The sequence below is a fragment of the Amblyomma mixtum genome, chromosome 5 (assembly GCF_055824585.1).
Source record: "Amblyomma mixtum isolate Tamu chromosome 5, ASM5582458v1, whole genome shotgun sequence".
NCBI lineage: Eukaryota > Metazoa > Arthropoda > Arachnida > Ixodida > Ixodidae > Amblyomma > Amblyomma mixtum.
The window spans coordinates 83,729,349-83,741,603 of record NC_143016.1 but is presented as its reverse complement, the minus strand read 5'-3'; the positions used below and the strand labels follow the sequence as shown (position 1 = coordinate 83,741,603).

At 45.4% G+C, this 12,255-nt stretch overlaps 1 protein-coding gene across 1 annotated transcript in view; it reads left to right on the top strand.

Annotated features, from left to right (window-relative positions):
• LOC149342855 (uncharacterized) overlaps window positions 1–12,255 on the top strand; it is a 38,379-nt gene that overhangs the window by 6,321 nt on the left and 19,803 nt on the right. The window contains exons 4-6 of the mRNA XM_089545371.1: window positions 3,939–4,381; window positions 7,939–8,107; window positions 11,009–11,110. Coding sequence (XP_089401497.1) covers window positions 3,939–4,381; window positions 7,939–8,107; window positions 11,009–11,110 — 714 coding nt within the window. The remainder of the gene's footprint in view (window positions 1–3,938; window positions 4,382–7,938; window positions 8,108–11,008; window positions 11,111–12,255) is intronic.

Genomic DNA, 12,255 nt, shown 5'->3' with positions numbered 1-12,255 from the left:
AAGGTAAGAAGATTTTTCATCCTGCTCCCTCCGATGCGTAGGACTTCCACGAGTGCTACAGGAGCGCCACAATAGTGCTTTGAAGCACACCCCCTGGGTTCTAAACTTTTGACAAAGGCTGTACATGGAACTCGCTTCCATTGAGCTTCAGGTGCCACAAACTCGCTCTGGGGCATTGTACGCTGCCGCGGTCTTCGTTGTAGACGTACATAAGCATCAAAACCTCAACAGCCTTCGCTTTTCTGATTTTCACAGTTAAACCATAAAAATAACATCGGTTACACAAACATCAGGATAGGACAAAAAACTGACCACCAATTACTGGTCCTGTGTAATACGAGCTTCAGCAACAGATATTTGCGTTGCTGAATGCTTCATTTGCCGCACCACGGAAGGTTCAAAGGTTCAAAGATTCAAAGGTGTCTGCAAAGGTTCAAATGTCACAATCACTAGGTTGCACTGCTGCGCTCAGAGGATGCCACAAATCTGTTGTAGAGCAAATGGTGTTATGCCACTTCCCTTTCCTCTTCATTTCTCCTTTGTGTTATGCCAGCGCCGATGCCAACAATGCCACAGAACTAGGAAAGTGCCTTTAACAGCTGTCGTTCTAAAATGAAAGTCTGCAATGCAATCACAGCATTGCCTTGGCTTTTGCACTCTGTTGAGGTCACTGCGAAGTTTACCCACTTAGAGAAGTGGCCTAATGACTGAGAAAGGAGCAACTTACTCGTGGGTTGTCAGCACTACCGGTCCTCCCTTTTAAACACTGGTTCCCAAGACTTTTTCTGCAATGTGTCATAAAAGGAAGAGATCTTGTTGCCAGAACCGAGCCATAAATGGGAGGCATTGCGATGTCATCTCAGGAACGTGCTTTTGAGTCGTGCCAGTTATCAATCACCTGCACCACATGCACTGATTTCTTCCAACCAAATTAAGTGATGCAGGCTGAAAAAGTTTGCGTGCCTACACCAAACCTGCACACTTGCAAAATGAGTGGCCACCAGCTTTCGCTGTTCACCAAACTAGCCACACCTCACAAAGCCACTTTCTCTTGCTTTGCATCTGAGCAGATTCACACGGAGTTCACAGTTATTTGGCCCACAATTCAGCTCTTGCTAAGATTGCAAGAGTTTGGATGGTGTGAAACGCTTTCTGTGTGCTACAGCTCGCTACCGCCACTGAATTTACATGCAGCTCTTTTCTGGAAAGCTGTCACCAGTTATTGCTCAGCAGAGGCAATGCCTTGGCAAAAACTAATATCGTAGATGCTGAAGTGACCAAATTTGTGGGTATAAATTTCACGACTGGCTGTCATATGTGCTGTGATTAAAAGCAAGCTTTGATACATGCTGGTCCTAGACACAGACCTTAGGGTGATGATCATCCTGTTTGTTCCGAGGCATAAACGTGTGACTGTACAGAAAACACCCCAAGGCAATAGGGACTCCCACATATCCGTAAAAAGCACACACGGAAGTTCGCCGTATGGCAGTCCAATCTTTTATGTCAAGTGCACTTTCTGTGGACGTCCAGATATATAACCAACAAATAGTGCATGATGCTCATGGTGGTTATAAGTGGGCTTGACTATATTTATGAGCTTACCATGTTCCGCATAGCAGTAATTTTTTGCCAGGGTGTTCTAGATGAGTTTGGGACCATAAAAACATAAATAGGGGGATTAACTTTTGAGACATGGTTGTGTTTTTACTGCACTAAAGCTAGGTGCCTCGTTAACAAAAAAGCTGTCCTGCCTGCGGATGAAGCCTCCACCTTCCAGCTGCCACCTGCCATGGTTTGCAGGTGGAGTGTGCTAGCACTATACTCCGTTTCATACATAGCTGTCAACGCTGTCAAAGGTACGGAAATAGTCCGCTGCAAAAAACAAGCAAAATGTATCCGTCCGCCTCGCGTCGTGGCTGAGTGGTACGAAGTGCGCGCCTGTGTGTTCATTTTACAAAGGGCCTAGGTTCAACTCCCGGCTCGGCTGGTTTCTTTTTTATTATTTTTTATTTTTCTTAAAAGATTCATTAGGTAGAAACTCGAAACTATCAAACTCTAATACCTACTTTGATAAACACAGCGCTGTTTACTTGTCTCGAAGGGAAAAGGCAGTGTAGTGTACGGCATACATACGATGTAACTTGAGTCGGATGGCGTTGACTGCAAAGCTGTCATATTTAACACTGTGAGAGCTAGATATGGTCACCTTGCTAGGTCGTTTTTGCGGTGATCTTATTCCAGTAGCGAGACGTTCCTTGTTGTATTCCAGTAGCGAGACCTACATTGTTTGTAAAACTGGGTTGGTTTGGTTGGTTTATGGGGTTTAACGTCCCAAAGCGACTGAGGCTATGAGAGACGCCGTAGTGGAGGGCTTCGGAAATTTCGACCACCTGGGGTTCTTTAACGTGCACTGACATCGCACAGTACACGGGCCTCGAATTTCTCCTCCAAAGAAATTCAACCGCCGCGGCCGGTGTTTGTAAAACTGTCGTAAGTAACCTGCGCAAAAGGAACACGTAAAACTGTCGTAAGTAACCTGCGCAAAAGGAACACACATATTGTGCTAGCGCACTTACATTACATTTAGTTTAATGAAGTAAATTGGGTGTTATTTTTTTAATATCAACTCCGATCATTCATGGGCAGCTGAAACATGTGGAGCACAGCATACATTGCATGCTGTTTCACAGACTGTAAGCAAGTCAGCAAAGGCAGGTAGTAGCTGTTATATCCTGCCAGGCGGCGCTCTTGACACCTGGGAACGACGACGAAGTGTGTTCGAGCCCGTGTTCTGTGTGCTCGCACGGCACTTGCAGGCTACAGGCAGCAACCCCAAGGTTCTGCAAATAAACCCCGTATCAGCGTCTCTTCGGTCGATACAACAGGAGCAGTGTATGAATATTGCCATTGTAGTTTGTGCCCATCTGGCCGCATCTGGTGTGCAAACGGATTTTATTCCAGTATAGCAAAATGATGTGTGGTATCTTCTGTCATGAATTTATACACTTATTACCATCTTTAAATCCAGACTAGGGAGGGGGGGATTACTCAGAATTAAAATTCACTTAGTTTAAATGCTGTGTATTCGTCCGAAATATTTGTAAAATACTGAAGTTGGGGTGGTGAAGTGTAGTGCGTAGGTTTTCTAGGTACTTAAATTTACGCTAATAAATGAGGTACATTGAGTCTACATCTTTGGTCAGCCATCATGTTCTGAAGACATTGCATCAGTGCCTATCAGATGTCAAGTGTTTTCAATCAAGGTATCTCTCCCTTTAAAGTGCAGCACCCGTTTTTGGGTGGAGCGGCCTTGGTGTAACCGGCAGAGTGAATAAAGAGCACAGTGGAGTATGAAAATACAGCGGCAGCAAAGAAATCATGAGGAGGAAAGTGCAAGAGGAGGGTACGGTAGGAGCATTAGGAGGGCAGCAGTTGAGGGTACGGCAAGGGTAGGTGATAACGGTGCAGTGTAGGAGGCGAGTACTGCAAGATCTGTGCTCCATTGGCAGCAACGGCTGCTTACAAACACACCGCCTGAGAAGAAAGGCTCAGCAGCGACAGATTGCTGCACGCGCTGCCGAAGCCAAAACCCGGAGCCACCTCCGTTTGGCACTGCATGTTCAGTCTGCAGTCGCCTGCGGTTCAAATACCGCAGCAGCCGTGCTCAAACATCGCATTATCGAGAAATGTAATTTGCTATTTTTTGGTAGGGAATGTCTTCATGATATCGGAGACTTGCGAATATGTGTTGCAGTTTTGGTGCTGATTTCTTTGCTTTCAGTACCATTTCTCAGGGCCAAGGGCATGCTCAGAGGCAGCAAAGTGACATATTTCAAATACGTCAGTGTGGCATTTTTGTGTGTTAGACTATAATTTGTTAATTGCAGGGGGAGAAACATTACTGTAGTTGAAAACCGTATCTTCCGTCTACTTAGGGTCGAAGACGCCAACCCAAGAGAGCAATGGGAAGGATCACAAGAGCATGGACGACATGCCTCTGTTCACTCTGAAACTGACGAAAACCAAGACAGGTGGCTGGATTATGGTCAAGCCAAAGAGTGAAGAGTCCGATGCCGGAGACGAGACGTCTTCTCAAAAACCCAATGTAATCCGGAGAAAGCGCGTTGCGGCACCTCGAAAAACCAAGGACAAGATACCGGAAAACGCCCGTGGCATCTTCGACTCGAGTGATGACGAACCGTTGTCAGAACTGCGCAATAGGCCACCAAAAAAGAAGCCAGTCTTGCCGCAGCAGGCAGCCGCAGTGGCGGTGACAGAAAACACCAACCTTTCAGAACTGGAGCAGAAACTTGCCCGTACGCACAAACGGAGGAAAAAGCCGGCTGACGGTTTCCCGCCTCCAAGCAAAAAGCGCAAGGTAAGGGAGTGAGTGTAATGCCATATCGCTCTAATGAAATGTGATGCTAAAACAAGCTTAGATATGTTTGCCAACAGCTGTTAGGATCAGCTAAAAAAGTCCCTTAACCCCTTAAAAGTTTATGAGAACCTCAGCTCGTCGCATGCAAGACAAGCTCAGCACGTCGTGAGTATTTCGCTACTTTCTAAACGGCTTTTGACTAACAGAAGTCGTCAAAACGTGTTTTTTCTTTTACAACATAGATGGCAGTAGTCATTCTTTTATGATACCAAAATGACCAGAATTGAGCCATTTTGGTAGTCTTTTTTTTTTTTTTTTATGAGCCCATAAGGAGTTCACCATCCTTGTGAACTTTTCATATATATCCAGCAACCTCTTGCCATCCACAGTGGCTTCTGTTAAATCAGGTTTACCTTTGTTGCACCACTGAAATTGAATTCTGCCATTTGTTACTTTTCGTTGGTTGGAGTGGAAGTAAACGCATTTGAAAGCTTATTGGGCTTAGTGAAGATTGGGGTGTTTGCAAGTGCTACACTGAGTCTGTCCATCTACCTTGCAGTATACTAAAAACTAGAAAAATGGAAGGCAGCCTGTTGGTTAAACAAGTTTGCTTCTAGGACCATTCAGAGTGTATTGCTTATAATCAATTAGTATAATGAAGTATTCATTTTAGATGCCGCTGTTGTGCACTAAAGAATGGCAGGCACTCACTGTAATATTAGCTCGTTGAAATGTGCAGTGTTTGTACTGTCCTCCATTCTGCACATTTGACTTCATGCCCATTGATAATTTTGCTTACAGTCTGGGGTGGTATTCTCCCAGTGTCGCCTTTTGCGACATGTCGCATTCGCTCTTCGCTGATTGGCTCGAGCCGCGGTGACGGCGGCGTGACGACACGGACCCGCCTTCCTGCTACGTCACCGTGACGTCACCCCAATTTACTACGCTTAGTCGAACAACGGAATGTGCTGAAGCGATTCGCGCGGGCGACAGGGTACGAAATTGATACTAGACGCCATGGATCCCACTCTCCTTGCCTGGTTTTTGAGTTGCGAAGAAGAGTGGCGTGTCCGCGGACATCGCGACCAGTTTGCCTTGGCCGACGAATCTTGTCGGCGGCATTACCGGCTGTCGAAGAGCACAGCACTGTGGCTACCGTCTGCTGAGCCGGACTGCCACTCGCCATGCGAACTTACTTTGCACCGTCGGAAACAGACGACGAAACAGACATTGCCCGCTGCGACGAGATGGCCTTGGCAGCGCTTGCACTCGCATCTGCATGACCCTTCAAGGCGTTTTAATGCACGTTAGTGCAACGAAACAGTGTCTGCACGAGCCAAAGAGGATTTAAAGCAATGTGACGACTTTTACAAATGTATAACTGAACATTAGAGAGCTTTAGTATTACGGGCTTTGCGTAATTGCGTCCATAGCGGAATAGCGGGTCCAGAGTGCGCATGCACAGAACGCTAATGGGGAAATAGCGTTAGCGTACGAATGCAATCGGCAGTTGCGGCTTTTGCGTCCTTAGCGTGAAAACATGGCGGTGAAAACATGGCGGCGGCCACGACCGAAGCGTGGCCTTGTGGTAGAGCATCCGCCTCGCATTCGGGAGGTGCTGGGTTCGATCCCCAGTGCCGCCGGGTACCCACCGGTTTCTTTAATGGGTACAAGATTTCCCCTGGCATGGTGCTCGGCTCTTCTAGGGTGAAATGCTTGGGAAAAGGGTCTTAGACCAAACAGTTGCCTTGGCGGATGAGTGATAAGTTCCCCTGCCAAGCAACCATAAGTCCGCCTCGTGCGGCATAAGCCCAATTTGTGGCCCTTTTTCTACACGACTCTCTGCCCACAGTGACGGGATTTGAAGGCGCAGGCTCCTTTCCCAAGCAATGTAGCCCTAGTAAGCCGAGCACCAGGCCGGGCCATAGCTTGTACCCATTTTGAGAAAACCGGTGGGTACCCGGCCGGCGGCGGGAGTCGAACCCATCACCTCCCGAAGCCGAGGCGGGCGCTCTGCCACGAGGCCACGGCTGCGGTGTCTTTCCAAGCGAGAGCTGCCCACTTCAGCCAATTCAGCAGTCCTTGCGATTCCGGTCGGCATGTTTACCGGCAACTACTGGTGTTGTTACCTTTAGCTATGACTTACCTTGCTTCGACGATAAAGTTTAAGCTGCAATTCAGCCTAGTTTTTGAGATATGCTCTCGATTCTGGAGCGCGCAAGCCTAATGGGACCTCCAGCTACACTGCTACCGTCTGCAACTGCCCGAAACGCAGCCGAAACCTAGCACAACCGTCCAGAACGAAACAAAATAGATTTGGAGTTTTTTTGCGGTGTTTTATAAACTTAAATGAAGTAAAACGAGTTTACATTAAATTTGCAAATGTTTTTTGAACATTAGACGTCATGTGATGGCAAATATTCTTGCTATTAAAGATACGAAACTACTGCTGCTAGTGAATCAGCAGTGGTAAATTGTCGCTTCTTGGAGTGAATGAAAGCACCGCCAACGAAAGTGCCGGCGGCATTTTGCGTTTCTTCGAGCAACTGTACGCACTTTTTTAGGCCCCGCCCTAATGCGACATGTCGCAAAAGGCGACACCGGGAGAATACCACCCCTGGTCAAAGCTACTTTCAGCAGTGAGCATGTTGTGCATATTTTATACACCTAGTGTTTTAGCTCTTTCAGTTCCAGTGATGTTGGTTTTAGTTTCACATAATGACGTGTTCTGCAATGTGATGAAAAGGGACACTTCATTGTTTGGGTGGGCCTAACAGTCAGTGCTAAAACTTCGCAGATACAAGGCTCATTCTGTTCAAATCCTGACATGAATTTCAATGGTTATGTCACTAGTAATCAGGTGTCTTTGGTTATGTCACTAGTAATCAGGTGTCTTCTGTTTATCACATCTAGCAGCTAGGTGAGAAGAGTGTCTAACAATTGTGACTCTCTTGTCAGCAGACTGAAGTCTTATTGCGTGCTGACTCTTAAAACACTGTTGCCAGAATTGTATTCTTTGTTATTGTTGTCCCTAAAATTGTTGTCTACTTTTTTTGAGTGTGTGTTCTCAAGCCCCGTTTTATCCAGTTTTGTTGCCAGTTAACAGCGCACGTTTTACGCATGTTAAATTTCTTGTTTGATGATTCACTGTGTTGTGCATTGCATTTTTTTTTTCATCCGCCCTATAAAAGACCCTAAAGCCTGTAAAGGGCCTTAGGATATGTGAATACAAAAAGCTGTAAATTATGATCATCTTTGAGATATAAATATGCTTTCAAATTTTTATCTGAAATTAAGCATAGACATCTTAAACAACAAAAGTTCTTGAATGTCGCATAGTTCGTTTCTCTTCTCATGTACCTAAACTACATTCGTTTGCAACATCTTTTGGGTTGTAAAAATTGTTGTTTTTATTTTGGAGCAGGGAAGGTTATCGATTTGTTCTTAATTGACCTCTTGGCCTACTGCTCTCGAATTCCGTGAGCTGGTTTGGCCTGTTGTGTGTTTGCTTTGGAAGCATAACCGAGGCTGACATTTCCTTTCTGTGTGTGCTCCAGCCGGCAGCAAAGCCAGCCACTGCTGAGAATCCGGCCGTAGCCAGGCTCAAGCGTTGCATCAGCACTGCGGGGCTGAGGGTCCGCTACGTTCAGCTACTAGAAGAAACGGACTCCGTGGAGCAGAAAGTGGACAAGCTCATGAAGGTTCTCAGGGATGCTGGGCTTCAGGGTGAGCCTTCTCTCTTTGCACGTCAGCGCGGTTTATTTTCAACTTCTGTTGGGATCGCTAGGACCGTATGCATGCGTCTCGTGCAGTTTTGAGATGAGGACTGACATCAACACCTCAGCTGTCCACCTTCAACTTCCTGTGGCAACCCAACTCCCTCACTTTTCTTTTTTTTTTTATTTTGCATGATGTTCAGAAAAATTAAATGACGAATTTGTGTGTGCCCTTAGGGATTTTCTATTCTGTGCCCATGCTGCAAGTACACATAGATCACATGTACTACTGGCACTAGTAGTAAGGAATAGCAGTGATACTTATAGTAAATTCTATCGGAAATTCTGGCAATTTTGTCGAAATGTTTAGTTTTCAGTTGTGATGCGGCATGGATACACTTGTATCAAATCAATACACGCTTTTGCGCTTCTAAGTGTCGTGAATGTGTCGCTCTGGTGTCCTAATCCTTTCGCGCAGTTCACTCTTTAAATCAAATCAATATGAGTCGGAAAGTAGATATTAAATGGAATCAGTTGCAACATCTGGTAGGAAGACAGGAGAAAACAATGCAAAAGAGAGCAAGCATGTTCTTCAGTTCCCCAAGTCTATGAAAAAATTCATTTTGATGACCAGCCAAAACAGTACCGTTTCATACAACAGTTCAACTTGTAGAAACCAGCAACATACACCATATCTCAGCCTGGCATTGAATTTCTACAAGGAGTGGAAATTCATTTTTGATAGTTCTGCTAGTGAATGAGAAAAAGCATAACTACACCTTGTTACTCAAAAGTATTCAGTATGTTGGTTCTGTTATGGTTCTGTTATATACTAAATATTGCTTGCTATATAAATTTTGGGCAGGAGGTATGTTGAAGTAATAGTTAATGCCACTTCATATATGCTTTTTTAATGCTGTAAAAGTTGGAAAGAAACATTATTTTTTTACAGAATAATGTTTATGACACAGGCAGTTTTATAATGGCATGCAGCCATTGCGTTGCCTGAAATGCCTATAAAAATGGTGTGTGTTCTTTCTGTGTTTTTGAAATGATAAAATACACAGATCTCACCTCTATGTAGTGGTGACTGTTTCAAGGTACTGTGAATAGGCATAGCCCCATAATTCAGTGCAGAGGATATTTGTGCCCGATTAAATAGAGATGTGAGACGTTTCTGATGTATTCTCTGAAATGGTGATTCTAGTAATAGCATTCTATGACACTGACCATATAAACTGTTCTCAAAATGTTGTGGGCACTAAGTTTTTTCACTTTTCACAGTTTGATAGCTGTCAGTTTCTGATTTAGCTGCTTCAATGGTATGTTTTCATTTACAACCACCAATAGCTACATTAAGATTTTTTATTATTTTTTTTACATATGGCTCCAGTTAAGATCCTAGAGTGACTGATGTTTTTCTTCGTACAAAAGCTAGCGCAAAACACGACACACACAAGAAAGGTAGACAGGACAACGCGCGTTGTCCTGTCTACCTTTCTTGTGTGTGTCGTGTTTTGCGCTAGCTTTTGTACGAAGAATAATGCACCAACTAGCCCAGCAACAAGTGTTACTTGAGTGACTGATGTCATTGACCAAAGGTGTCTGACAGTTCTAGATTTCCATTTCTAAGTTGTTTCTGTCCTTTTGTCGGTGTTCTCGTAATGCACAGTGTTGTAAAGTAGCGTGCTTAAAGGGACACTGAGGAGAAATTGAAGTTGGCTTGTATCGACAGAATACCACCTCCTGATTACAAAAACGCCACTCATACTGACAACAAAGCTCTTGTAACGTAGAAAAGAGCAAGAACCAAAATATAGGTATCGCCGCCACAGGCCAAACTCGCAAGTACAAGCATGATGACGTCATAGGACAAAACAGTGTTGCTAGAACCAATGGTTCTAGCAAAACTGGGACACGAGAAGCCACGAATCACTGAGGCGCAGCCAATGCGTGCGCAAATCTCCTTGACGTCGCCAGATGGCGCCACGAACCCGGCAGCTACGCGCGCCCCTGTAGCATTGGGACCAATCAGCCAGCGCCTGCTCACCGCCGGCAGGCGGGCTCCTGGTATTCCGCTAACGGTAACAAGGTACACGGTGTGCTAAAGGTGTCTATTTGCGAGAACTTCGTTGACGACTTCGAGAACGGGATCCAACGTAACGCCGGCAAAACGCCGGTGCAAACGTAAACGAAGCGGAGGTAGCAACGGCCGCAATAGCCGATAGATGCCTTCAACGTGCGGCCGGCGGTAGCTTTCTTTTCGGCTGCGGCTATGCCGCTCTGCTGGCGGCCCGAAATCACGGAGTCTGCGTTACGTCATGGGCACATCATGTTTCACGTCACTTAGTCCTGTGTCGTCATAAGAGAATTCCAAGTTTGAATCAGAGCGGCGGGAAAAACTTTTTCAACTTCGAATCCAAATTTCTTTGAAATAAATGCATCTTTCGCTGCCGGCCAAGTGGCAACAAAGCCATGAAATGCCAAACTATCGGATTTTGCTATAAAAAAAATTTTAATAGAGCTCTCCTCACTGTCCCTTTAACAATAACACTTCAGCTCTTCCTTCTCGCTTGCCTGGCACCACAGTGTGGTGTTAATGACAGTTAGCAGCGACTTGGAACGGAACATTCCTCTGCTAGACACATGGTTCACTCCTTTTTACAGGAGCTTCACAAAAGGGGTTGCCCCCTGGTGTTGCAGTTTTTTATTGAGGCGGACTTTGACCACTGTTGCACCTTTTTTTACCGGAGTGTACCAAACTAGTGCCATGAACCCACATTTCTGCCATCAGTCTTCCTATGGTGGTAGTAGTGGTGAGCAGCTGGAGATGCTGCATCATTTTTGCATCAGTTACACATGGCACACACACAAGATGCTGAGCTGCTAGTCACTGCTCCTTTTCTTTTAGGCAAAGCAACACTGAAGAGCTGCAAGGAGCTGAGGCAGAAGCGTGAAGAAGAGAATGAAGTTCGGAACCTTGACAAAAGCTGCATTGTAGAAAACTCTCAAGGTAGCTGTGGGTCTTGCTTTTTTTATTGTTTGCTGGCTGCGGTGAATATTGTTTATTTGTGTTGTTAAAGTAGTATTGGCACTTTTTCACATCATTTGCTTTCATTTTTTCCTTAATAAACTTACTAGTACATTTAATTCAATAATATAATCTTATATTACAAAGCAACAAGTCGGGCTGTGAAGGTCACTGGTTGAGGGCTCTGGATTAATTTTAGCTACCTGCGTTTTGTTTATTTTTTTATGCGAAGCATATTGCTAGAGCTACCACTCACGCCGTCGCCGTGGGACCCCCACGTGACACCGTGACGTCACACCACGTGACATCGGATGAGAGAGCCGGCCTCCACCTCGCGCCGTCGCCGTGGGACCCCTAGCCGTCACACCCGCGCATTCCCGCGCATTTCGAACGCGCGTTCACACTCGGTGTAGGTGAAACGCTCGCTCCACCGGGCAGGCAGACGCGGCTTCCGTGGCAATCCAGGCGCTTACCCAACGCGCGTCTCGGGGTTAGTCGGCGTTCCGCTGTAGCCATGCCGTTGTCTTCCCCCACGATGAAGGCTTCTAGTGGTTGTATTAAAATGACCAAGTATTCAACCAAGGAAAGCCATGTATTACCAAGCCTAGTCACTAATATGCTTCGCATCTGACAAGGCTTAGCCAAGCTGAGCCTCAGCAATTTTTTTTTAAGGAACACTGAGGGCAAATGGAAGTTGGCCGTTATCGATGGATTACCACTTTACAATAACAGAGATGGTACTTTTGCTAGAGACAGAGCTTGTATAAGCTAGAAAAGATTTAAAACATAGAATGTAGGTATCACTACCGCTGTCTGTATTCGAGAGCAAACTACAGTGAATCAAGACTTTATTTCACGCGAATCACTGAGGCTTAAGCTACACCATCATTCAATTCCAAACAATGATCACAGAGTTCTTTTTGCTCATGACATCTTAAAGGTGCACTGAAGAGGATTCTGAACTTGTCTTTTTGCCGCGGGAACTCGATCTACACGTTCCTAGCATTCTTAGAAACTGCAACTTATTGCTCTGTATGGCCGATTTCCCTAATTAAATCGAATTAACGTCCGGCTCCCGCCCTTTTTTTTTAATTCTGCCTCGTACGATGGGCGGAGTCGACCAACGC